Consider the following 27,537-nt stretch of genomic DNA (forward strand, 5'->3'; position numbering starts at 1 on the left):
TCAAACTGGAATACTCTTTTTTTTATAGATGAATTAATATGGAATTGGAATATACAACATAAAACTAAATAATAGCAATGCATGTGTAGGTTCATGAATTTGTTTGAGATTTTAAGAGAGCATCAATTTTTTGTTTTTACTTGAGTGAGTGTCTCTGAGTGAATTTTGAAGTGGGAATAGGAAAGCAGTCCGAGCAAATTCATAAGCTGTTATGGCTAATAATCAAATGAAAATAGCATGGCAAAAAAAAAAGGGAAATAGAAGTATAACACAGAAAAATGTAATACTACGTACCCTTTGTTTTAGATGAATTAAAATGGAATTATTCATCACGAAACCAAATAATAACAATGGAGCAATCCTCTCTTCCAAACAAAAAAGAATGAAACAATCCAGGAAAGCTAGCCAATTAAATTCAATAATCTATTGATCTTCATACATGGTTTGAAATACACGTACGTCCCATGACTTAAACTGAAAGTAATAACAAAGTATGAGACCAAGTGTTTATCGATTTGTTTCAGGTTTTAGTTATACCCATGAACATAGCAACCTATATATACAACAGATACATTAGCGATATATTCATCTCGATCCAGTGTATGTAGTGGTTGATGCACATTTAAAAATTAATGAAATATTATTATTATTATTATGAGGGACTGAAATAATTAATTAAGGATCAATTAGTAAGAGAAGGAGATTCAAAGGTCTTAACTTTAACCATTTTAAAAGAAAAAGTTGTCAAACAAAACTATCAAATATATATAACTATATAAGAAAGAAATAAAAAAGGTTTTACCTTTAATATGAAGAAAAGAAAAATGATCAAAAGCAGAGTAAACCAGGACGCTTTAAGAATTAGGGTGGTTGTTGGCGCGCTGAAAGGAGCACAGAGAAAAGGCTTTGCCACTTGTTAATTTAAAGCTTTTTCAACCCTAGTCACTCATACGTCCCATCTTTTATATTAAAATTTTGGGTTTATTTCTTTTGGTACAAAGGGCCGAAGCCCAAAAGAAAAATTAGACTAAAATGACTCTTTACAACAGTTAATTACACTTATACTCCTGAAGTTTATCGTTTTTTCATATATACTTATTGAGGTTTTAAAAATTATACAACACCTCCTGAGGTTTCAAAACTGTTGTATATAATCTCCTACAGTGACACGAAAAATGGTGAGAAAGTATGCAAAAAGACATGCTAAGGAGTGAAATGGCCTAATAAGATTACTCGAGGTGTAAGGTCCAACCTCAATAGAAATAGTTTCTTTTTTGTATATTTATTGTTTTCTCTTGCAGGGGGTTATATGCAACAATTTTGAAATCTCAAGTGGTGTAAGTGTAATTAATTCGTGCCAAGAACATCAGCCTGCATTAGAGGAATCACACTAGTAAAAGGGAAATTTTGGGTTCTTTTTTAAGTACTCATGGGCCGGAGTATTAATTTAATTAACCAAAATAACACCAGTTCCATTTGTTACATTTAAAACCAAAGTGTTTCATAGAATGGTTATTCTGACGTTTGATGTTGTACTCATTAGTGAACGTCTGGTATATGGAGATATTTATACTTCTTTTCGCCTAAGGAAATATGAAATTCAAACTCATGTGACAAGCAACGGCCCTCAAAGAATCACTAACGAAATACTGCATCTAGAAGCCCATTTACTCTGCAATTTAGATAAAAATGGAATTGTGAGACTAGAATCTTGGGTAAAGACAAGGGATATTTTAGTACATAAATTAAGGCCTTAGATGGCGAAAGAATTATCTTATGCTCCAGAAGATAGATTATTACGAGCCATACATGGCATTTAGAAATTTCTCCAACCCGTGTTACAAAATTTAATTGTCCAAATTGCCTAAAGTGGGAGTTGAATTCTGGTTGGTATGGTTTGTCCAACTCAATGCCCACCCCTAATTTATATCACTCTAAATTTGAATATATCCTCTATATCTTTTTTTATGTTAGGGAAAGAAGTTCGAACTTGAAAGCTCTCCAACATTATGAAATGAAATCTCAGTAAATTACTTAGTACACCAACTTAAATATCTTATTAATTTACTCGAATGCTTATGGAATAAAATAAATAAATATTATTTGCACTTCTTCATCTCTCATATGTAGAGGATTGGGAAAAGTTTATTTTGGACTGCTATATGATTGCCCCAAGAACTTGACATTGAAAGAAGATTTGGAGTCTTGTTTTATTCCTAATCTAACTGCGATGTTTACGATAATCTAACTTGGAATATTGCGAGAAAACGGTGCGTTTTGGGGAGGGATGTGGAAACTCGAAACTCAAAAAGAGTCGATGTCGTAGTCAAACAAGCCGTTAATTAAAGACGACCAGGAAAAGCGGTGTCGTAACTGAAACTCGTAAGGAAACAGCAATTTTACTAATCTTAGGAAATGTATTATGTAACGTAGATGAACCATACCAAACAATTCCGGTAAGGCAAAGGTAAAGCTTTAAGCTTCCGCGGCAAAACGCGTTCCGAGTCGAATCGGATCTCTCTGCACGCTCCCACTCGCTCTCTCTTTTACCGAAGAACAAACCTTGCATTGCATTTCACCAAAACGCCGCCGTCTCTTGCGATCTGAACCATCTCGTGTGATCAGTAATTCTCTATCTTTCCCATTTCTCGGTTCCTGGTTTAATCTATGATTGCTTTGATTTTTTTAATCATTGGCAATTGAGGATTATAATCTTCCTCTGTTATTCTTTGTGTTTCACAGTATTGCTACCTTAAGTACTGCATTTTTCTTTTGGTTCATTGGGTTTTTAAAGAAATGTGATTTGGGGATTAGGGTTTTGTTTGACTGTGATCTGTATCCGGGAATTTAAATAAATTAGATTTATGTTTTTTTTCGTGGTTGAAATTGGATCAACTTAGTTTACATCAAAATGAGTGCTTCAACGGAAACTAAAGTTTTTTTTTCTTCTTAAGTTTTGTTTGTGTTTTTAAAGGTGTCATCATTTGTAGGTGCATGTTTGTTTAGCTGGAAGTTTTTACAGGTAATTTGTTTTCTTTTCAGAAACACGTGGGCCATTTGCAGTCATTTTCTAAAACACTGTCTAAGTTTTTCTGCCTCTTGAGTTTTCCAATTGCATGTCACTTGGGGCTCTTGGGTTAGGTTTTACCATAGTTTCTATTATATTAGCATCTATTAGTTTATGAATTATCAAAATTACTGAAAATATATATTTGGCGTTTTCAGTTCACTGAACTGGAAAATCAACAACTTTATACTTTTCAGCAGAGCTCTTCTAAACTCTACAGACATGAGTTTTGTTTTCCGGGGGACAAGAGCAGATATAGAAAGTGGATTCCCGGAATTCATACCAGAGCGGCGTGCAATGGTACATTTCTTGTATTTCAGATATTTTGTGTGTGGTTTTCTATTCAAGCCTGGGCTGTCTGTTGATTGTATCTCCAGTCTCAGCTATTGTTATCAGTTTTCATTGCCTTTGGGCCTAACAGCACCTTCCCCCCTTAAAAACAAGGCTGGAGGGTGAGTTCCATGGTTCAATCCAGGGAAGGTGTGTATGTAATCTCAGCTATTGTTATCAGTTTCCATTGCCCTTTGGGTTTAATTGCACATCCTCCCCTTAAGAGCAAGGGTGGAGGGTGAATTCTGAACTGGCGTTTTCAGTTCACTGAACTGGAAAATCAACAACTTTATACTTTTCAGCAGAGCTCTTCTAAACTCTACAGACATGAGTTTTGTTTTCCGGGGGACAAGAGCAGATATAGAAAGTGGATTCCCGGAATTCATACCAGAGCGGCGTGCAATGGTACATTTCTTGTATTTCAGATATTTTGTGTGTGGTTTTCTATTCAAGCCTGGGCTGTCTGTTGATTGTATCTCCAGTCTCAGCTATTGTTATCAGTTTTCATTGCCTTTGGGCCTAACAGCACCTTCCCCCCTTAAAAACAAGGCTGGAGGGTGAGTTCCATGGTTCAATCCATGGAAGGTGTGTATGTAATCTCAGCTATTGTTATCAATTTCCATTGCCCTTTGGGTTTAATTGCACATCCTCCCCTTAAGAGCAAGGGTGGAGGGTGAATTCTGGGGTTCAATCCTTGATGGGTGGGTGTGTAAATTACCTCGGGGAAAAAAGGGGTAATACCATGATTATCTCTTAATTTGTATTGATATTGGTTCTGTTTTTTTTCAGCGTGTTCATACAGCACTTTCTGTCAATTCCAACTCACTTTCTTTTCTTTTCACAGGTACTTAGAATCTTACCATTTTTCTTTTTAATCTGGTGATTTTGTTAATTGAGTCTAATTTCTGTTTATATTGTTGTCTTTAGCCAGTTCTTTTTCTACTCATGATACTGAACTCGCACCAAATGTCACCTAATTTTCTGGTATTGTTCTTCTCCAAGTGTGTAATTGTTTTAGTTTTACTGGTCAACACCTCCTTTATTCTGGGTTGCTACATAAGAAATTTAAGGTTGTGGGTCGTCAAACGTAAGTTCTCCAAATTTATATCTTAGCTTGGCTGTTACAGTATTGTTTTTGCTGATGATATATAGAATGTTCGAATGCAGCTCCTTTAGTGTTCTATCCTTTCTAAAGCCATTTTGTAATTGATTGAGTAAACTCTGCACTATATCAATAAGTTAGTTACAAGAAAAACATTCCTTTGTCTGCTTATTTGTGCATGCATCTGTGTAAAATATATACATGTGGCTTGTGCTACTGCATTAGCACTCCAAGCTCATGTAAATTCAGGTCACATCAACTTTGCATTTTGCATAACATTGGCCTACTTTTCAATGCTTCTAATACATAGATTAATGGCTTATTATGATTTTTGCCCCCTGAACTATGATCCCATTCCTAATGTGCCCCCTGACTTATTAATTTTATCAATTTACCCCCTAACAGTTACAACGTTAGTCTAATGTACCCCTTCGTCCAATTTCCGTCTCAACTTCCGTCTATTTTGCTGATGTGGCAGGGTATATTGGTCATTTCGACCTCCCTGGCATGCAGTTTGATTTCCAATTGGCATTTGATTTCCAATTGCCATTTGACTGCTTAGTAATTGCCATATCAGATGTCAACTGTTACATTACGGAATGTAAATTACTGCATTGATAAAGAGGGCCAGCTGAGCTGGCATCGGGTGGGTCCCACATGTGGGTATGTGGCATTTGGGGGCTGTCTAGGTGGAAAAAAATGGGATGCTGAATGGTCCAGGGAGGTCGAAATGACCAATATACCCTGCCACATCAGCAAAATAGACGGAAGTTGAGACGGAAATTGGACGAAGGGGTACATTAGACTAACGTTGTAACTGTTAGGGGGTATATTGATAAAATTAATAAGTCAGGGGGCACATTAGGAATGGGATCATAGTTCAGGGGGCAAAAATCATAATAAGCCTAGATTAATTTAGTTCCACAAAGTCTGAGTGGCTGATAAGAAGCACTGCCAGCTAAATAAAAACGGTTTTAGACCAGAAGAGTTAAGATATTTTGGTCTGGTGTTTACATGCCTGTGCTTTGTGAGAACACTATTTTGAGGCAAATGGTAGATGATTTGAATCATAGTTGTTTGGCCTTTGGGTTTGGAATACATTTATTTTATATGCCTTTGTTCTGTATGCAGTGGTGCTTCATCGTTGCAACAAGCTTCATCTTCACCACCTGCTAAGGTATCCCTTTGTCCTTTTTTTTTTTTTTTGGACCCTTCTGTCAGCCTTTGAATGTAAGAATGATTCCGGCATTTCATTATGCATGTCTAACTAATGGGCTTGATAGCATAAGATATTTACCAAGTTGTCTCAAACAAAAAAGAAAGTATGCTGAGAAGTTGCCCAACACTGCGACCTCACATTTCACAATCTTCCATATCACTCTGGAATCAGGTGTTTTCTTTTGCCCACCTTTGGAAATTGACAATTTTGTTTAATGGGTACTCAAATTTCTATGTTTTCCACTTTTTTATTTGTTTTCTTTTTCGGGTATTTGGTTGATTGCAGTTAGACATAGCTTATAACAAGGTCATTCGGACAACTGATCCCAAGCATAAAGCAATTGTCAAGGAGTTTTACTCTAGGGCTCTTTCTAATAGAGACATTTATTGGGCTGACTTTGAGGGACTTTATTGTGTCAACTGTGAAGAGTTTAAGATGGCCAAAGCAAAAAAACCTGTGAAGAGTATAAGGTGCCCTTTTATTCTAATCAAACTTGTTTCTCTGAGCATACAATTTCTGTATGCCTTTTAGTTTTAGATAACCCCCAACTCAATTTGATTCAACTGGGCTTATTTCTAGTGAACCTTTCTTGGGTTTAGTTTATTAATTGTATTTACGACATAGTTAACTTGATACATCCTTGTGCTAATTTGCTTCCAGAACATTGCCTTGGGTACTAAAAGAAGATGGCATGATTAAAGGTTGAGTGAGAATTCTATTGCTGTTCTTTTCAGCGTGTTCATACAGCACGTCTGTCAATTCCAACTCACTTGCTTTTCTTGTCACAGGTACTTAGAATCTTACCATTTTTCTTTTTAATCTGGTGATTTTGTTAATTGATTCTAATTTCTGTTTATGTTGTTGTCTTTTGCCAGTTCTTTTTCTGTTCATGATACTGAACTCGCACCAAATGTCACCTAATTTTCTGGTATTGTTCTTCTCCAAGTGTGTAATTGGTTTTAGTTTTACTGGTCAACACCTCCTTTATTTTGGGTTGCTACATAAGAAATTTAATACTCCTTCTTTCAAACTTATGTATGTAGCTATGGCTAGTTCTTGGCGTGTTTTTAATGGCTACAACGTTAAGGATGTACGCAACCTGTCAACAACTTCAAGCTCAAGCACAGGCTCATGCAGCAGCTGCCAGTGGCCTTCTTGGTCATACTGAATTGCAGTTGCATATGCCTCCATCCATAGCACTAGCAACAAGAGGGTGCCTTCAAGGGCTAAGACTTCAGCTTGCACTTCTTGACCGGGAATTCGGTGACCCAGGTTTGGTAGTTTTATCCGTCTAAATTTAGTTTTGTATCTTGAAATCCAATACATGACCGTTATAGCTTTCAATAACCAAACCATAGCTTTGTATACACAGTTACTGTTAATTTTTTCTTAGTCCGTTAATTTATGTCAAAAGATTCGGTTGTTGAATACCAGATTATGACACTCTGCAAGCTCTGTATTCCGATAATGATCCAACAGCTTCTTCTATGAGTGAGGAAGAGATAAATGCTCTTCCTGTCCATAAATACAAGGTTGTGGGTCCTCAAACGTAAGTTCTCCAAATTTATTTCTTAGCTTGGCTGTTGCAGTATTGTTTTTGCTGATGATATATAGAATGTTCGAATGCAGCTCCTTTAGTGTTCTATCCTTTCGAAAGCCATTTTGTAATTGATTGAGTAAACTCTGCACTATATAATAAGTTAGTTACAAGAAAAACGTTCCTTTTGTCTGCTTATTTGTGCATGCGTCTGTGTAAAATATATACATGTGGCTTGTGCTACTGCATTAGCACTCCAAGCTCATGTAAATTAAGGTCACATCAACTTTGCATTGTGCATAACATCGGCCTACTTTTCAATGCTTCTAATACATAGATTAATTTAGTTCCATACCTGATAAGTTATTTTCTCAGGAATAGCATCTGTTGTATACTTAATAATCGGTTTGTTAATTAGAGATCTGTTTGTTAATACAAAGCAAATATAAGATTTATAACAATCTGTGTTATTTATCACTAGACGTTCCTTTCCTTCTGGTTTCTCTTTTGGTTTTTATGTATGCTCATTAGAGTTCTTTTTATGTATTTTTTATTGTTGTTTGTTCTAACATGCAGTTTTGCATTGTAGAGTGACAGAAAGTGCAGTGGGCTAAAGAGCGGTTGGTCATGGCGCAACTTAAACTGATCTTTGCAAGGATTGAAAATCGAACAGAAGATGAAATTGAGGCTCAACCGCTCAAGCAGCTAAAACTGTGGCCAAAAAGGACAAGTTACCTCAGACTTAACGGGCTGGTAGAAGCTTTTAAAGATTTGTACTTGAAATGCCGACTCTACCTCTCATGCCATTTTCTTTTTTCTCCTAGAAATCATATAGTATCACAAATTTCTTTTTCCTGCGGATTACATTCATTTTGTGTAATGCTAATAATCAGATCAATTTATCTTTCAAAGGTGCGAGAACCTTTAGGTCCTCTTGAGTCCTGAGGTTTGGTGAATTGCTAGCTTTGGCACTTTAGAAGGGCACCCATTGCCTTAGACGCTAAAACAAGTTTCAAAATTTAAGTCTCATTTGTTAAGTAAATGTTTTCTTTGTTTACATATGTCACCTTTGAATTTTTTGAACAACATAATGATATGTAAATTGTATTATCATTTGTTGACAAAAATCTGGAAATCCTTTTTAATGATTTTAGTACTAATAATGTTTTGAACCGAATTTATCTATCCAATGAGATCGTTTCTTGTTAGATAAAGAAAGTATAGAGTCTAATGTTGAATAAATGTAAAATTATCACATCATATCCAAGGTATTAAATTTCAAAATTTTCGGCGAAATTAGGGTGTCGAAATCGAAACACATGTTTAATAATTTTTTGAGAAGATTTCAGCGAAATTTTTGAAATTTCGGATAAATTTACCGAAATTTATCGAAATTATCATATTTTCTATTTTTTTCAACTTCATAAATTCACCAAAAATAGCTCGAGCCTTCAAATAATTCACCGAAAAATTCTAAGGATTCGTATTAATAAGTGCTAATTTCCTATAACCTCAAAATAGTCAAATTGCTTTAAAAAAAATTATGAAAAATCCTACTCTTAATTTAATTCTAAAAAAAATAATAATCGCCAAATTCTTGAATTTTCATTTTCTAAAATTCATTTCCACACAACTAAGTTCTAGAACCACAACCAAAGGTCTAAGTTAGTTAAAATAAATTAAAGAAATTTCTAATTCCTTTAAACAAACCTTAAAACAAATTTGAAAAATTTAAGTAACAAAATTACCATAAGCCAAAATTTGGGTTGTTACACTTAGTGAAGACAAAGCTTGGCTAGGTGAGAGGCACGAGAAAAAAGGAAGGAAAGATTAAAAAAAAAAAACAGACTGAAGAGAGAGGCACGGGGAAAATAAGTAAGGAAAGAAAAAAAAAAAATGAGGGGGGGTTTGGGGCCTTCGGGCAATTGGAAAGAAAAAAAAAATGTTTGAGATTTTTTTTAGTTATTTTAAATCTTAAACTTTAATACATTTCTATATAAAAAAATAATTAAAAGTATCCTAAAGGGCTTAAAACCTAATATCCTAAAGAATATAGAGTATATAGGGTTTAATGTATAAATTATAGAGTATAAAGAGTATTAGGGTATATAGAAAATATAGAGTATTAGGGTTTAGATTTTAGTAATTAATTAAATTATACAAAATAAAGAATATACTAATTTTGTTTATTCATTATACTAATTTTATTTAACAATATTTGCTCCAGCGCGCATTATATTCACCTTATATCACATAAAACCTACTATATAATTTAATTTCTTTAATGTTTTTTATCAATTTAGTAGATAATATGTTAAATAAACATATGGTAAAGTTTCATTCAAAATTTCCGTATTTTGATAGTAATTTCCGTCTAATTTATGTCGAAATTTAAAAATCTTCGAAATTTCCGTCGAAATTTTCATCAAAATTTTCATCGAAATTTCTTTGAAACTCGAAATTTGATTCCTTGATCATATCATATATGTGTAATAAAAAAAAATTTGAAAAAAAAAAATTTGGTATATGAGCTCTTTTATAACAAGAAAGAAACCAGGTTCAAATATAAAGAAAGTGCAACAATAGCTGCGTACCCAATGAAACACGTCAAATCTTCAGGATCTAAAATCAAATACCAACCGAATTGTTTAAATAATACGACAACATAGAGACCCCAAAAAAAAAAAAAAATGATAACATTCATAGATATACCCCAAACTATGTGGCTGTCCCACATAAAAACTCAAAGGAAAAAAAAAAGTTGGAATATATTTTACCACTTAAATTTAAAATTTGTTACACTATTTTTCAATGTTATTATCATAGTTTTAAAAAAAATTTCAATCGTAATCTCGTGGTTAAAAATGACACTAATCTTAATCAAATTTCATGCATTCAACCAATTTTCGTAAAATAGTATCGCACGTGCATGTCACATAGTTGTGTAAAATCACCCTTTCACTTAATCAAGTGGTAATCTTGCTAGAGACCCTACCTTCTTACAATACGTGCACATGCACACTATTTGACGGAAATGGGACTAGGCTGAGTGGGGGAGGGGCGGTTGGGCCGCCGGTGCAGTGGGTGGGGACGGAGGGTTAGGTGGTGGTTCTGCTGGTAGGGATTGGGGAGGGGTTTGGTTTTTTTTTTTTTTTAGAAATTCAATTGACTTTTAAGTTTTGTTTTTTAAATATTATTTTCTAAAAAAGTTTTATTAAATTTATTTATTTAATTATAGTTTAAGATATATTTTGTGGCTGAAATGACGAAATGACCTCATTATGGCAACAATTCTAACGGTTGTGTAAACGAACATGACAGAAGGAGATAACTCAGGGGATTTTGTAAAAACAAAAAAATATAAAGAGGTAAATGTGAAAACAACAAAATAAGAGGGGCCAATGTGCAAACAATTCTATAACATAAAAGTAAAACCCACCCACCGACTAGCCAGTCTGGCACTCTAGCCGTAGCTTGAATTCAAATTTCCCAGAGGCTTAGATCTCTCTCTCTCTCTCTCTCTCTCTCTCTCCAACAAGCTATGGAGGAATTAAGGATGAGAATCTGGGTTAATATTGTCACAGACAGAGTAATTTTCGCTGAAGTGAACCAAGATGTGGTTAACTTTTTCCTGGGTTTTCTTGTAATTCCCATATCCGGGGTCGCAGATGTTGTCCTAACAAGAGGCAGACCAACGACTGGTTCTTACATCAACTTGTACAACAACATTCGGATTCTAGGGCCTCTAGGCCCGGATTTTCTGCAACCAGAAGCTGGCAACATCACTAAGCTCTCCCACCAAGCACCTCTGTGTTTGAGAAGGCTGTTCTCAACTCTGAAAGCAGAGGTCTTCTATCTTTGTGGTTGCTGCTACGGCACCAAGAAGAGGTGCAGAGGTGTTACCGGTGATACCCACTTCTGCCTGAACTCAGCCAGGCCATGTCCTTCTTGTGACAATTTGATGAGTAAAGCGATGACACCTTTGCCTCCCCCATCAGGGCGGTTTGTCAAGGAAGGACAGTATTTGCTTTTAGATAATATGGAGATGAGGCCTGCGACAACTACTCTGGCGGTTGCTTTAGCGGGAAATTATCAAACTGAGCAGAGGGAGGTTGTCATCCGACAGCGAGAGGTATTAGGGTTTGATGACTTTGATCTTGTCCATTAATTTTTCTTTAGTTTCATTATTCCGTTGGGTTATATCTGCTTTGGGATTGGGAATTAGGTTTTCGATTTTGGGTTTTGCGTGAATCTTTATCTGATTGTATTTTATGCTATTTAGGTTTATTTAATTTCTTTATTTTGTTGGGTTATATAGTTATATATGTGTTTTGGGATTTGGGGAATTCCCAGTTGGGTTTCAATTTTGGGTTTTAGGTGGGTTTCCGGTGGATCTATCATATGTCAATTAGGTTTTTTTTTTTTGGTTGGGTTATATGTGTTTTTGGGATTGGGGTTTCGATTTTGAGTGGGTTTCTGGTGGATGTTGTTATAATTTATGTCAATTAAATTTGTTGGGTTATGTGTGCTTTGGGGATTGGTGATTGGGATTTGGGATTTGGGATTTGGATTTTGGGTGGGTTCGGGTGGATTTTTATGTCAATTAATTTTTTGGGTGTTGAATTCATATCCAGATTTAGGGATTCCTAATTGATATTAATATAAATTGAATATCATTAGCATATGTTTGTTAATCTATATACTCGAGATGTCTTAAGTTTTCAGAAGGTACTTGAAATGTTTCCTAGAAACCACATTCAAGTTCCCTGATTTAGTTTTGTTGTGGGGATTGATTGAGTTTGGTATGTGCATTAATTTCCATGACTTTGTATTTGCTGCAAGCCTTGTCTTAATGTCTTCTACGTGGAATTCCTATTTATGAAACTTTCTACGTAGAAAAGTTTGATAGCTAAGGTCTTTTAACATGTTTCTAATCCTAACCATTTTCCCAACTTCCCTCACCATTTGGAGTAACTCAAGGGCTTGTTAGGTGGTAATATTGGTATATTATTAGGGTCATTTGTTGTTAATTTGTTTACCATGGTATGACTACATCATGAAACTAAATTTGAGATACTTTCTTGGTTGTTGATTCTGCCTGCTTTACCCCTAACATATGCAATCAATTGCCTATTCATTGATGTGGATTGTGGGATGCTTCATACCTGTCTTATTTTATTTTAATTTGTGCACTTTCATAGTTCAGTGGATGGGTTTAAACTTTAGACTTTAGATTGACTATTGAATTTGCTCTAAATTCGCAGGCTGAAATGTTGCTTAGGAGAATGTTGGAATCCAAGACAGTTTTGACAGACGTGTTTGTCACAGAAAAGGAGTAAGAGACCTGGATTTCGTGCCCCTAATTGATCCCTTATTTTTTTTGTTCATAGGAAAAAGAAAATAATGGATCAATTGGTAATATTAGACTATTAGTTCTGGGCAGCAGTCACCTCAAACAATGATGTGGGTTATTTTCTTAGTTTTAACTCATGTGTACATCAGTAGAGGCTCAGAGCAGTAGCTCAACTAGCTTGACTTCGAACCTTAATGTACAGCACATGACCTGGGATATCGCGCCACTAATTGATCCCTTATTTTTTTTGTTCAAACTTCAAAGTAAAAAATAATAATAATAATAATAGATCAATTGGTAACACTTTTTGTTCATGCATGTAGAACTTGAAAAATGATAAAAATTACAATTTTTATTGTTGGATAACTCATAAAGTTTGTGTTAAAAATTTAACCTATTAGGCTATTACCAACTCATTCGAAATAACAAAAATAATGGGTGGATATTTACTAGCTTGCATAATTCTTCAAATCCTAAAGTTTTCTTCAAATTCTAACTTTTTCTCCTCCATCAAAACATGGGATTAAAAGAAACGTGAAGACATTCAAAAATGTTTTCGGGTGTTTCTTCTTTCATTAAGTTCTACAAGTTCTACCCAATAATGGCCCACCTCTGTGTAGTACTAGAGAGGTGGCCCATTGCTCAGATGGTATATGTGGTCATTGTTGGAAATTTGGGTAAATCGGAGGTACTTTGTTCAATAGTTCATCGTTACTATTTTAGTGTTTTTATTTTTTGGTTATTGGTTATTTAGATTCTCTGAATCTCTGTGGGCTTTTGTGTTAGTGGGTTTATTTTATTGAGGGCAGGTGGGTTTTGTGGGTACATATATAGATGAAAGAAGCAAAGCAGGGTCCAATGTCCAAGAAACCAACTCCAAAGGTTATATTTGGGTTTTCTGTGGGACCAATTGACCAAAGTGGATGATGAGGATTGAAGGGTGTGGTTGGTCTATCAGGTGTCACTGCTACTTGTAATAGTTGTAATCACATGTTCATGGTGTGGACCGTGTGGTTGTTCTCAGTTTTAATCAATTGTCACTTACCAGGTTCTGTTCTCTCAATTCTGAATCTTTTGAGAGTCGCCATGTATAGCAATGATGAATTTTATTCATGAGAAATGTCCTCAAAGAACTTAGCCCCAAGCCAATTAGGCCCGTCATCAACAGATTGCCACACATAGAAGCCATGCCGAGACAAGGCACACTTAGCCAAACTGTGTGCAACATTATTACAATTTCTACTTCGAAACTGACAGTTCAATCTCTCTTTATTTTCTCTCACAAGTTATTAGCAGGTTTTGATTGAGGTTTTGATTGTAACTGTGATTGAGGTTTTGCTTCTAGTTGCAACACCATGATCGGTGGGAGGTGGGAGAAGAAAAAAAATTAAAGTGTAATTTGGTTATAAATTAAAGGGCAATTTGGACTTTTCAAATGCCAAAATGGTTATAAAAGTTATTTTTCAAAACGTGGGTTATAAAAGTAGGAGGATATTTGGGTTAGTAAGTGAAATTTCCCTATATATTTATGGTTTCTTCTGAAACTAGCTGCTCCTGTAACTCCCTTGTGGAATAGAATTAATCATCGAGTTATATAAAGCTGTTTTCAAACGAGCATTGCAACTGGTATAACAGTTTTACTTTTACCATGTTTTGCCAAAACAACAAAGTAAGGTTCTCTCAATTAACTGTCAAGTCCAAATGTATTCATGTTTTCCAAGTAAATGAGCTCTGTTATAACTTACAACAAGAAAGAAACCAAGTTCAAATATAAAGAAAGTGCAACAATAGTCATGGACCAAATTTTCAGGATATGAAATAAAATACCATCATCAACCGAAAACATTAAAATAACCATCCAAATTGTTCAAGAAATGTGAATTGGGATTAACTAGTTGACCGAGGACAAAAGCTCTTCCTTTACACACTCGGGTTTGAACCCTCTCCTTTTCCTATAATAAAAAAAAAAAAATTTAAGTAATACGACAACATAAAATAGAATATTAATACCACTTACTATTCTACTTGAGAAACATATAGAGTAGAGATGTGTCATACACAATGGAGGCAAGCAAATTTACAAAAATGCCCCTTCACCATTGCCGCCTTCTATGCTACACTCTTCCCTAATTTTTGGGCACACCAAGTCCTTTGCAGAAATTTCCCTTCATGAGGGGGAGACCATCCGCAACTTCATCTTTGGTTCCCATCCCACAGCTCCTTCGCATTTATGATGCAAGCAGAGGTATGCAGTCAGCCTTCTTAAGAGTTTGTGAATAGCAATGGTCGCGTTTGCTTTACCTTTGAATAGGGCTAGAAATCGGCTCTATACAGCTCGAGTTTGTATCGAGTTCGGCTTGAGCTTTAGTATGTTCGGCTCGGAAAATTCGTGAGCTGCTCGTATTTTCTAATTTATATGTTTCATACCTCATTTTCCATAGCTTATATGAGGACTTGCTATTTTTGTTTCCTACTTTGTTTTGTATTGTTTGGTTATAAACTTATAAGACTTCTACTACCTTATGTCTCTTTTTTAATGAAATTTTTTGCAAGTATTAAAGGTTATAAATGTTTAAATGAAATTATTTGGTACAGTTGTATGTCAGGGAGACCATATTCCTCTATTGGTGTTTTAAAGAAGTCTTTGGTCCCTATCTAATTTAATTAAAAATATATATTAACTCTAAGTTAAATTAGCATATTATAATGCTTTCAAGAAGAAAATGTTCGATAGAAATTAATATTTTTTTAAAATAGTAGCTAATAAAATATCTTAAATAAAATTATGTAAATAAGCTCGATACAGCTCGAGTTCGTATCGGGTTTGATTTTTTTTTAGCTCGTTCGAGCTCAGCTCGTATAAGAGACAAACCAAGCCAAACTAAGCTAAGCTCAAACTCAAAAAATTTAAAAAAAGCTAAGTTTAAGCACGGTAGTATTCGGTTTGACTGGGCTCGTTTACGCCCCTACCTTTGAAGCATAGGAATTGGCTTCACAAAAGTAAATATTGCACGGTTAAGTTACGATATTTTTAAAGCTTATTATCTACTTTACCACCGAAGTTACATGTTTATTTTACTTTATCTCATATAACTTTTTTTAATTTTATTTTACTATTCATAACTCATTTTTGTGTCTTACTTAATTTTTGTCTGTCCATTTTAAAATTAGTGACATGACATGGGCATTTTCGTCTTTTCATTCATTTGGACAAAAGAGTAATAAAAAAAAGAGTGCTGCTATTTGCACACCCTTTTTTTTCTTTTTGCACACCCTTTTCACCATTTTTCTTACTTCACACCCTCACACTTTCCCCACTATTAAAATTTCTCATATACACACCCCTCTCAATTACCTAAATACCCTAATTCATTAATCTTAACAAATTTCTCTTACACACCCCACTTAATTCATTTAAACAATACATCCCCACAATTTTTTTTTTCTCCCGTACACACCCCCTCCCATTTTTTTTTCTTCTTCTTCTTCTCCCTACCCGAGCCATCACCTTCTTCCTTCTCTCTCTCTCCGCATGCACCATCACCACGGCACCACAAACACCACCACCACCTTCTTTTTTCCCCTCTCTCTCTCTCTCTCTCTCTCTCTCTCTCTCTCTCCTCTCGCCCAAGCTGACAGCAAAAACAAATTGGGTGCAGTGGTTCGGCAGACCAGTGCCGAACCCGTCGATTTCGTTCGGCAGGTACCCGTCGAACAAACCTGGTATGTTCGGTGGGCACCTGCCGAACAAAACCAACGGGTTCGGCACTGGTCTGCCGAACCAACTGCTCCTAATTTTTTTTTTTCGCAAGATCTTTACAGAGGGACTAGAAGGAAGATGAGGATTTCTAGGACTGTTACTGATCATTTAGGGTAATTCTTTCTTTAAATCGTTATGGGTTCTTTTTATATTTATGAGATTGTTGCCATTTTCTTTTTTCTGGGAATTTGGAAATGATGACTTTGATTTGAATGATTTGGATCGAGTGGGAAAGGAAACTGATATAAGCAATGTGCATATAAGCATGGAAGTTGTCTTATATGGTTAAAATTGGATCGAATTTCAGGAAATAAACTTGGACTGGTGGATGGGCTGTTTTGGTGGTGGTGGCTGTTTGGCTCGGGTAGGGGGGAGAAGAAGAAGAAGGGGGGGTGTGCACCAGAGAAAAAAGAGAAAAAAAGGGAGGGGCTGTAGGGTCTTTTTCTTTGTGTTTATTTTTATTTTTTTAATAGGGGTGTGCAAAAAGAAAAATAAGGGTGTGCAAATAGCAGCACTCAAAAAAAATAGTATTTTACAAACTCTTAAATTTAATTAAAATAAAAAATTCCCCACGGAAAAAAATTAAAATTTGAAACAAAATAAAAGAAAAAAATCCCCCAAAAATAGAATTAAAATTTGAAATAAAAATAAAAATAAAAGAAAAAAATACCCTTCCCCTTCCCCCACCGAGGTCCCCCTCCCGAGCCCCAGCCCCCACCCAGCCTCGCCACCACCCCAGCCCAGCCACCAAAGCAGCTCCGGCGCCGCCCCCACCCACCTCCGTCCCACCCAGCGTCGCGCCCCACTTTGCTACCGTAGCACCATTTTCCTTCTGCTTCTTCACAATCTCTCTCAATCTCTGTCTCTGTTGGAAAAAAGGGGGTTTGGGTAATTGGGTTTTGAATCAAAGACTACCCACTCCCAAATAGCTATCAAAGACTCTAACTCTCTGTCTCTCTCTGATCTGGAATTTGGTGTTTTAAATCAAAGACTCTGAAAAATGAACTTGCCTGTGATTCATAAAATTTGTGGAACTCATAATGCCAAAAATAAAAATTACAAAAAAACTGGAGTGATAAAACATTCAAAGAATAGGAAAATAAAAAGGAAACCCATCAACCCAGGAATTCAATTCCATATCAGAGAGAGAGAGAGAGAAGATAGAGAAAAAAAAACAGTGCCAATTGTTGGAGTCAATATTGATGCCGTTATGTGGGGAAGAGAGGAAAAGAGAGAATGAGATGGAAAAAAAGAAAAAGAGGGGAAGTCGCCGGCGGCTTGGACAAAAAAATAAATAAAAATTCTTATATTTTAAAGATTTGTATGTGGCACCTACATGGCACAAAGAAGAATCACGCCAATTCTTTCCAATATTTGGTATGTTTCTGAATTATGTGAATGTGTGTATCTAACTTTCAGTTTTGTTTTATTTGATTGAAATTGCTTATCTTTCCTTTTGTGTTTGAAAAGTCTCACTTTTGGGCCTTTGGCCCCATTTGTAACCACAAAAAAAAAAAAAAAAACAAACTCACCTTTGGGCCTTTGGCCCGTTTGTAATAAAAAAAGACTCACTTTTGGGCCATTCGCCCTTCTGCAACTGAACAAAAACTCACTCAATTCATATTTGATAGGTATAATTTCCAGAAGACTCACACCATTTATATGGCTGCAGAAATTATGCTCTGTCAGTCTGTCTTTTTTTTCCTTTTTATCTTGACTGAGGCATCATTGCCTTAGAACATGTAGCAAAGCACACTCTATCAAACTCCAAATGCACAGCAACTTAGCTATTTAAACCTCCAAAGCTAGCTATCCCATATGCCCTTGAACGTCTAGCTAGAAAGCACAACAGTGCAGGTTGCAAAGAATCTTTGATTGAGTGAGTTCAATCTTTGAATCTCTGTGCTTTTTTAATCTAATCTCTTGTTCTTCTTGCTTTTGATTGCACTTTATTTCTTGAATTGTAATTTGAGCATATCTGTAATCCTCTGTTTGCGAATTAGATTTTGATTGTTGTTTCTTTTCTGTTTCTTGATCAATATAATGGAATCATAGACTCAACACTTTGTTTTCTACAAGATGGACTCCAACGAACTGACTGGTTCCGACATTTATGAGGTAATTACGTTGTATATTTTTCCTTTTATTTTTATTTTTCTTTCTTCTTAAACTAACTGCTTTCATTTGCAGATGTTGGCAAAAGAGTTCAAAAAGCAGTTGGAATCTATCGAGGCACTGCTCAATGAAAACAATGAGGCTCTTGCACTTCGTTTTGAACTTGAGATGGAACGCTCTGTTCTCAGAGCACTGAACAAGGTGCCAATATTTCTTCTCTGAAATTCTCTCTACACTCTTAGCTACTGCAATATTAACAGTAATAATGTAATTTAGGCTAAACAGACTAAGAAGGAACCATCAGCCATCCACCAAGATGCATTTCAGCCATGCCCACTCCACTCTGAAGCATGGATACGCCATTTTGGTGCCGTATCCCGTATCGGATACGTATCGGATACGGATACGCTTCAGATACGGACAGATACGCATTGGATACGTATCCAGGTCAACGGATACGTATTTGACTCATTGGATACGCGTATCATTTGCTCTCGACACGGGTATCCTTCAGTGTTCTTCAGCCACTTCATCTTCTTCATCTTGGAAACTCAAATTGGATGCGCAGAAATTCAGTACCCACTTCACCCAAATTGAAAACCCAAATCAGATGCGCATAAACCCACTCCAAAAGATCGACTTGCGCTGCACCGCCGACGAGTTCTGTTCCAGATCAGTTCGTAATCATCCATTTCTTGTGGGCTTGCTGCTTTTCTTGATATTTCTGTACAGATCATTTCCTTTACTGTCTTCTCTTTGGGTGTCTGCGTCCCTAGTTTTAGTCTGTAGTCTATACTAGTTTAGATTAATATGGAAACTTGAAAACTTGTAATATAATATAATATTATATTATTAACAGCTTGTATATTTGTTTCTTAACTAGTTAACTTTCTCCAATTCGGTGGCATAATATTATATGATATTATTGCTTGACTCTCCAATTCGGTGGAAAACCCAATACCATCTATAATATTAGTTAATAATATAATATAATGATATATGTTAATAATATATATGTTACCTAGTAGCATGTGTAATATTAGTTAATATATATGTTATCCAATACCATGTGTAATATTAATTAATAATATATATGTTTCACTTGTAATATATTTTTAGAAGAGCTATGCAATATATGTGTAAAATTTGGATGATTTTTTTAAGTCTTTAGAGTTTGAGTTAAATGAATTTAAATTTGAATTTGAATTTTTATGTTATTTAAAGTATGTTTTAAATTATTCATATTTTTATTATTATATATTAATATATATTTTTAAAGCCGTATCCATGACGTATCGTATCATAGTTTTTAGAAATTTGCCGTATCGCCGTGTCGTGTCGTATCGTATCGCCGTATCCGTATCCGTATCGGTGCTTCATAGCCACTCCAGAACCAGGTTTATAAAAGATTTATAAAATTTTTGGAAGTTTGAAGTCTTTACAATTCTTTTTAGCATTTATTCACAATAATGCTGATGCAGGTGCAGAGTTATCATGCCCATGCTACTGTTGAGAAAAAATACAAGACAAAGCTTTGCATAAACTGGGTGAAGGAGGGTACATGCGGATATGGAGGACGCTGTATGTTCGCCCATGGCTCTCAGGAGTTACGACCCCCTCATACTTCTCCAACAACCTGTGAATCCTTCTCTAAAGGAATTGAGTGCCCCTTCGGTGCAGAATGCAATGACAGCCACATTCATGGTTCTTCCCAACCACAACCCCTCTGCTGGTTCCTCAGTAGAGGCATGGACTGTCTTTGGGGTGAAGGATGCGATCGCAGCCACTGCAGAATGACTGAGCATAATTAATATGTTAGAAGGAAGGAAATGTATGATGGTGGCATAAAAGGTGTTAGAAATTGTTCATGTTATTGCGCTGTCAGTAGAAGCTCTAATTTGCTTACAGAATAGGGCTATAACTTTGTCTTTCTTCTGTCTTCCTTCTTGAAAATCTTGTGATGTTACTTGTCTTGTATTTTGGTCTTTTGACTTATTCTAGGGGTCTTGTTATGTTACCTGCTTGAAAGCTCTGCAGCTTGGTTAGAAAAATATTTATGAACAAAAGTCAGTGATATTACTGTCATTTTAACTTCTACAAATGTAAAAATTATGTGCTTTAACACACTATGCCTCTATACTTTTTTCTATTTATGTTGGTTTTTTAGTATAACTTTTGGTATGATGTCCCTTTTCGGGGTTGTGTGCATAATGGACTTAATCACCCCCTCTTTCTCTAACTATTATTTTGTGATAGCACTTAGACTTACTGATACAAACGCATGGAATATGGTTTGTCCCATGAGTCATCATTATTTAGTATTTACAACAAGTTACTTTAGGATTCCAAACTTCTTTGTTTTTTCTTTTTTGGGTGGGTGGTTCGTCCATCTGTCCCCATTGAATTGCTTGGATTGCTTACTTTATTTATACCAAATTCACTATTTTTCTTGCTCAGAGATTAGAACTCTTCATTAGTGGACACTTGTACATGAATTTGCATGTACAGCACAGAATTCACTTGTACACTTGTATATAAGCTTGGGGGACCATTGCATGGCAACCATGAATTTGCTGCTGTTTTCTAGTATTAGTTGGTAAATAATAGGAATCATAATTCATACCTACACAACACAGAAGCTTGGACCTCACACAGAGTCAGAGGCCATAATTTCCATTTCATTTCAATACATTTTTGGCCATTTTGTTTAGTAACTATTAACAATCATAATTCATAGCCAAACAAGACAGAAGCTAGCTACATCTAAGAGACATTCCCATTCCATTTCAAGTTTCTATCTAACTTTTTAACAAAACACAGATCAATTGCCCACGTATGTCAGACCTTTTATCCAACATGTCACCTGCATTGATTTTTCTAGGGGTGTGCATGGTTCGAAAAACTAAACCACAAAGAAATAATCGTAACCAAATTAACATTTTCGAAATGGCCAATTCGAGAACCAAAATCAAACCAAGCCTAACCCAATTCGATTGGTTTGGTTAACCGTGAATATTGGTTCGGTTAGTTTGGTTATCCAGAAATCAGATAACAACTAGACCAAAATATTAAACTCAACTTTGTGAGTTTTTTGGATAATGGCCCATTTTGCAAGCCTAATTTGGCTAGCTAAAGGCTCATTTTGCACACTTCATATGGCTATATAAAGGCCAATTTTGACAATTTAAACACTTTTCAGAAATTTAAACACAAGTTCTAATAAATTCCAACACAAACAAACAAGTGACAAATTCTAACTAGTTACACAACATAAAAAACAAAATGAACAGCCAACAAAATGAACAAGTGACAAGTTCTTACCCTTCTCTAGTCCTATTAAAATACAATACAACAAGAATGAAAGACTAAATTAAACCCTAAAAATACATCATCCAGCAACATGGAGTAAACGAAATTACAAACATATATAAACTATAGTAGGGACACTACTACAAAATAGCAATCAGACAACGGATATTCACCGTTGTCTGAGTTTATAATTTACCGTCGTCTAATCGAGTGTTGTCTATTCATACCCCCAATAGACAACGGATAAAATCCGTTGTCCTGGTGCACCTACACAACGGTTATAGATGTACAACCGTTGTATATACAACCTTTAAAATCAATGATTTGGAAGATACCGTTGTTGAGTGCCAATTTAAACATCGGTTTATATTTAAAAACTGATGTGTATATATATGTTAAACAACGGTTATGTTAAGTAAAGAATTGGTTTTACAACTATTTTAGGTAGAAACACGAGGTGAAATAGCCATTAAAACAACGGGTTATTGTTAAAAACCGTTGTCTAATCTATTGAATAATATGTGTATTGCCATGTCTATAGGTTTTTCAAACTACGGTGTTTTATATGAAACCGTTGTATTCATGCATTAAGAAAATTAAATATTAACCATATAACCGTTGTATATACTTATTTGGTACATCGATTTTTGGATTAGAAACTATTGTATGAAGGTACTTAGCACAGTGGCTTCTTAAGATTTGTGTGGTATGCTTAAGAATTAGACAATGGTTTATTATATTGAACCATTGTAAGTCAAGGGACAGACCACGCTTTTGATCGAAAAACTGTTGTATAATGTGCCTGTTTACATCTGTTTTTAGAAACTCCCAATTGTCTTTGACCACAATGCAATTATGAACAAACAATGCAGAATCTGATTGATGAGATAGATTGTTTTGGTACAACCATTAATTGTTCCAAATTGATTCCCTTCATAATTAACATTCCTAATAAATTATACATTTACAAAATACCAATTCACAATAATAAAGGATTGGAATTTCTAATATAACCAAATAATATAAGATATTTAAAGGTAGTAATTGTATATATGTACCTTGCTCCCTTAACCCAATTTCATTCACAAAACCAGCCATATATGCCATAAACAAAAACCCTCCATATATACCTTTCCAAAAAACTAGGCATCAATCTAATGAATCAACCTAATTGCTGCCATATATATATCAAAATATTATCCAGCAGCTAGCCTATCAATCATCTCAAGCTAATCTAGCAAAGTAATCAATATATCATATATACCCAAAGCTAGTCTAGCTAAACATATGGCCTACGTAAAAAAGGTGTCATGCAAAAATCCAACCAGAAATGTCTACATAAACTGGCCCACGAAGTTTGCCCATTCAGTCCGGACTTCATCGATATCTTCTTGGGTATAAGTGTTGTCTTGCCTTCGTTCCCACTGAAACAAGGCAAACATGGAGTACTAATTAAAAATAAAATTCAACCAAAAATGCAAACAGTCCAGCAGAAAGAAAAAAATAAAGAACATGCGCGCCCCTAAGTAGATGTATTGAAAAACATAGGCATGCAAGAGAAGAATATGCCCCTGTCAGGTTTCAACATCCAGTAGCAAGCATATATATATATATATAGTTAGCATCCACAAGATAAAATAGGGGCCTATATCCAGAATCAAGCTCCAATATATTAACACAAGTGATCATCAAAATTGTTTTCCTTTTATTCTAAGCTTTCAGCCACAATTTGTTTTCCTTTTATTCCAAGCTTTCAACTACATTTCCAAGCTTTCAGCCACAAAACAAATTAAAGCATTATAAATTGCAACAATACATTAACTTCTTTCTCAAGATTCGAATACCCATTTATAAATAAAATCAGAAAATAGTCCAAACAGTTCTTAAATATATAGTTAATAAGAAAAAAAAAAAAAGAGCAGAAATTAAACTTTCTGTTCATGTAGCAGACGGTACAAAACATCTGCCAGAGAAAATGATCTCCTTATAAATATAACAAACTTTTGGCTAGACCACTAGATTTATCAGGAAAATTTCAGAAATATTAATATTTAAACCAAGTGTTCCTAAATAGAGCATGATCCTGTTCTCAACAGTAAAATCAGTAAATCAATTTGCATCTGCCAAACCACCTATTTGTAACAGTGGCCATATTATCTAATATCATGATCTTTGCCCAATCAAGAGGACCAAGCAGTCAATACTAGATAGCTGCTAGGAGTAGAGCTCAGGTGTTGAACATAGCTGCACCAAGATGCAAAGTAAATAGCAGTCGCATTTACTACCCATGTCAAACTTTAAGAGCTCTAGTTCCTAAATAGCAAACTATAGTAACATTTTTGGATGGAACATACCATATAACGACTGCTTCACTGGAAAATAGTAAATATAACTTTACTGCACAAACCTGTACTTGGGATCAATTTGTTCCTTAACTTCAACCTGCTCTTTGTCTGTCAACTGTTTGCAGCGATTATCAAGGGAATATATGCATACAGAGAGAGGATGAGATGATGTAACAAAAAGCATCTCAAACATCTCACTGTTTCTCCGGGTCTCCTCTTCCTGCACCCCGGAAATGAAGGTGGAGTTAAAATAAAAACCATTCTGAGAATAAAAATACGAAATTAGAGAAGTATGCCGGTAGTGCAAACTCAAAAAAGATTCCATACCGTCAATGTATGTTCGAGTTTCTCAACCTCGGCAAGAAGACGGACTTCATCAATAAAAGGCAGTTTTGCAATACCCTTAAGAACAGCAAAAAGATGTCAAGAACTCCACTAGAGAGTCATCCCAAAAAAATGACCAGGAAAAAAAAATACATGTACAATATGGATTCAAAGAGAACACACCTGCCATGCATAACGTTTCCCATTCATATCCACTTCAAAGTCTGATACAAAACAAAGGTTCAGAATAGCATCTTACTAAGCAAGTAAAAAAGAATTAAGATCTAGAACACCAATCTTAGCCAGAAAGTATACCAGTAGGGTAAAAATCAATAATAGGTGAGTTGGGATCAGTCATCAACTTCCTATATTGCTCAGGAAGGGCATGGGAACTGCACATGTATAATCATTAGTACCTTGCTAGTTGAAAAATTTCCAACATAGAAGAAAATATCAACAGCATACCTTGCAGCAGGAAAAACCCCCAACAGCTGATTGAATGGTTTAAAAGGAGTGCCCAAATCAAAACTTATATTTAGCTGACTGAGGTCCTTGAGATCAGAAGCAAAGGGTGCAATTAATAAATTCTTATATTGTTGCCTTCTACTGTTCCAAACAAGAAAAGCTTCTGGTCTATGAATATCAGCAGAATGGAAGTCTATTTAGGCTCATCCACGGTACATATAGTTGACGATGATCAGATATAAACAAATGAAACACTGTCGCGTTAACAAAGATCTAAAATCTAGGGATTTCTTTTGGTGTCTCTAGCATTACTCTATTAATATACAAAGTTTGTTGATGCGATCTTGTGTTGTGTATGATTCAGGAACCCATAGGGGCCAAGCATTTGACTGGGCCACCAGACTTTCAGTTGCAGCTAGCATTGCAGAAGCATTAGCTTTCATGCACCAGGAACTTAGAGAAGAAGGGATTGGTCATGGTAACTTAAAATCTTCCAACATCTTGCTGAACAAGAATATGGAGCCATGCATAAGTGAATATGGCCTTATGGTGATGGATGACCAAGACCATAACTTATTGCCGCGCAATGTTTCTGGGGCCAGTGGGTCTAGCAGAACCTTTAAAGCAGACATTTATGGGTTTGGTGTGATTCTTCTTGAGCTACTTACAGGCAAACTTGTGCAGCAAAATGGGGTTGATTTGACAGTTTGGGTTCACTCAGTGGTTCAAGAGGAGTGGACTGCAGAAGTGTTTGACAAGTCCCTATTTTCAGAATGTGCAAGTGAGGAGACGATGGTGAACTTGCTGCAGGTGGCTATAAAGTGTGTCAACCGTTCTGCAGAGGCTAGGCCGAGCATGAACCAAGTTGCTTTCATGATCAACACCATAAAAGATGAAGAAGAGAGATCCACAATCTATGAAGTATGAACCAAAACATGGAAACTACTTTTCCTACTCAAAGTTGGATTAGCAATAGAGGACATGCAAAGTAAATAAGCACCTTTGTCCCATAACTATATTTCAATGTAGTAAGACCATATCATATAGCATATCACTTTAGCCTTTTAGGAACGTATTTGTATTTTCAACCAATAAGAAAGCATAATCAATGCAACCCCTTTCTCATGTCTTAATAGAGTTTATTCAACCTGTCTTCTCTTGTTCTGATATTTTACCCATTTCTTCATGTGGCAAAAATGATGAAATCTACAAATACTGCTTATCAAGTAATATGCATGCAGCAATCTAAAGATAGAAATTGCAGAATGGAATATAACTAGATATGTCAATAAAGTCTTCACATTAAAATTTAAAAAAAAAAAAAGAAACTGAAATTTTCTTACCTTTATGCTACTTCTTCTGCATCCCTAGCACAGAGGAAATAACCGAGAACTTCATGTGAGAGCTCTAGCACATAGGAAAAACAAAAGAGTAAAGTACGTGAGGGAGAAAGCACCTGAAAGTCAATTAATTAGACATGTTATCAAGTTCTAAACAAAGCACAAAATCGAACAGAAAAAAAACCCCAATATTTGGGGCTTTTCTAACCACAAAACAGAAATGCATGCCCTAACCCAAATTTGGGGCTTTTATTTAAAGAGGAAAAGACCCAATGGAAATCTGATTTTTCATACCCATATTGATATATATCTGATTTTATTTAATAAATTTCATACCCTAAACCAAATTTACCTGAGTGATAGGCGAAGATGATGAACGTGAGTGCTTCTTTAGTCGATTAGTGTTGAAATTAGGGCACAGAAATGGGGGATAAGGAATGAGCTAGGCGAACAAAGATGGGCGATTAGGAATTGAGCGATGGCGGAACAATGATGGCAGAAGTGTTGAAGATTGAGCGACCAGTGCTTCTAAAGTCCCAGTGATGAGTGAAGATTGAGCGATGAGTGTACGAATGAGGTTGGGGTGAAGATTGAGGATGGAGATGGAGTGTTCGATGGGGCGGCTGAGTGCTTCTTCAGTCCCAGTGCTTCTCGAACGGGGGATGAGTAGTGTTGTGTCTGATGAGTGGGTTAAGTTAGAGGGTTTGACCCAAAAGAATATATTTAAGGCGCCACCAATTTTTCATTAAAGCTAGCGTGCGCTTGTTAAATACAAAGACCCGCAAATTTTTAATTTTTGTATAACTTATCCTACACAACGGTTTTTCCTAAAACTATTGTTTTTAATAATTAGAAAAATCTATCTAACCAAATAGCATTGGATATGATACTTTCATATAACGGTTTTTTAAAATCCGTTGTGTGTTAAATTAAGATAACGGACAAAATACGAACCGTTGTCTATTGACTGTTGTCTATTTATATAATTGTAGTGGTGGGAATTTGGTTTACTCTATAATTAATAGGTATTAAAATCAAATATAAAACAATTAATATATAAAACTTAATATATATTATCAGCGGTGGTTCGGTTCGGTTAAAACTGAAAATTTCCATATTAAAAACCAAAACCAAACCACAAAGTTTGGATTGGTTTGGTTTGACATCCGAAAACAAAAATAAAATAAAAAAGTACCAGACCAAACCGATCCGGTCGATTTTAATTCGGTTCAAAACTCAGTCTTTCGGTATTTTTGCACACCCCTAGATTT

The 27,537-nt window shown here is 35.4% G+C and overlaps 5 protein-coding genes across 9 annotated transcripts in view; 4 read left to right on the top strand and 1 right to left on the bottom strand.

Annotated features, from left to right (window-relative positions):
* The first annotated feature begins 2,512 nt into the window (after positions 1-2,512).
* Positions 2,513-27,537, top strand: part of SDIR1 (RING/U-box superfamily protein) — a 34,996-nt gene continuing 9,971 nt past the window's right edge. The window contains exon 1 of one of the 2 annotated variants that reach the window (XM_086236681.1): positions 2,513-2,624. The gene's annotated coding sequence lies outside the window, so the exon portion shown is untranslated. The remainder of the gene's footprint in view (positions 2,625-27,537) is intronic. The other variant, XM_086236679.1, reaches the window with a different exon arrangement.
* LOC147289978 (E3 ubiquitin-protein ligase SDIR1-like) lies at positions 3,673-8,161 on the top strand. The gene is made up of 6 exons (XM_086237907.1): positions 3,673-3,802; positions 4,187-4,241; positions 6,594-6,646; positions 6,762-6,990; positions 7,153-7,267; positions 7,845-8,161. The coding sequence occupies exons 1-6, from the start codon at positions 3,725-3,727 to the stop codon at positions 7,867-7,869; spliced, it is 555 nt and encodes a 184-aa protein (XP_086094033.1). The 5' UTR covers positions 3,673-3,724; the 3' UTR covers positions 7,870-8,161.
* On the top strand, positions 10,797-12,758 carry LOC147289979 (uncharacterized). Its single transcript, XM_086234940.1, has 2 exons — positions 10,797-11,387; positions 12,520-12,758. The coding sequence occupies exons 1-2, from the start codon at positions 10,797-10,799 to the stop codon at positions 12,592-12,594; spliced, it is 666 nt and encodes a 221-aa protein (XP_086091066.1). The 3' UTR covers positions 12,595-12,758.
* Positions 22,771-26,808, bottom strand: LOC147289980 (5'-3' exoribonuclease 3-like). 4 transcript variants are annotated; one of them, XM_086237612.1, is made up of 8 exons: positions 26,619-26,807; positions 26,270-26,333; positions 24,927-25,012; positions 24,777-24,853; positions 24,645-24,685; positions 24,465-24,539; positions 24,200-24,357; positions 22,771-23,216 (listed from the first exon to the last, which is right to left on the bottom strand). In XM_086237612.1, exons 4-8 carry the CDS (start codon positions 24,817-24,819, stop codon positions 23,072-23,074), a joined length of 462 nt encoding a protein of 153 aa, XP_086093738.1. In that variant the 5' UTR covers positions 24,820-24,853; positions 24,927-25,012; positions 26,270-26,333; positions 26,619-26,807; the 3' UTR covers positions 22,771-23,071. The 4 variants fall into 4 exon arrangements, with proteins under 4 accessions (XP_086093738.1, XP_086093737.1, XP_086093736.1 ...); XM_086237611.1 differs by having other exon boundaries at positions 24,927-25,067; XM_086237610.1 differs by having other exon boundaries at positions 24,927-25,094.
* On the top strand, positions 25,152-26,197 carry LOC147289981 (putative inactive receptor kinase At2g26730). Its single transcript, XM_086237609.1, has one exon. It carries the CDS (start codon positions 25,263-25,265, stop codon positions 25,851-25,853), a length of 591 nt encoding a protein of 196 aa, XP_086093735.1. The 5' UTR covers positions 25,152-25,262; the 3' UTR covers positions 25,854-26,197.

The sequence above is a fragment of the Dryas octopetala genome, chromosome 3, assembly GCF_963921425.1.
Source record: "Dryas octopetala chromosome 3, drDryOcto1.1, whole genome shotgun sequence".
In the NCBI taxonomy this organism is placed as follows: Eukaryota; Viridiplantae; Streptophyta; class Magnoliopsida; order Rosales; family Rosaceae; genus Dryas; species Dryas octopetala.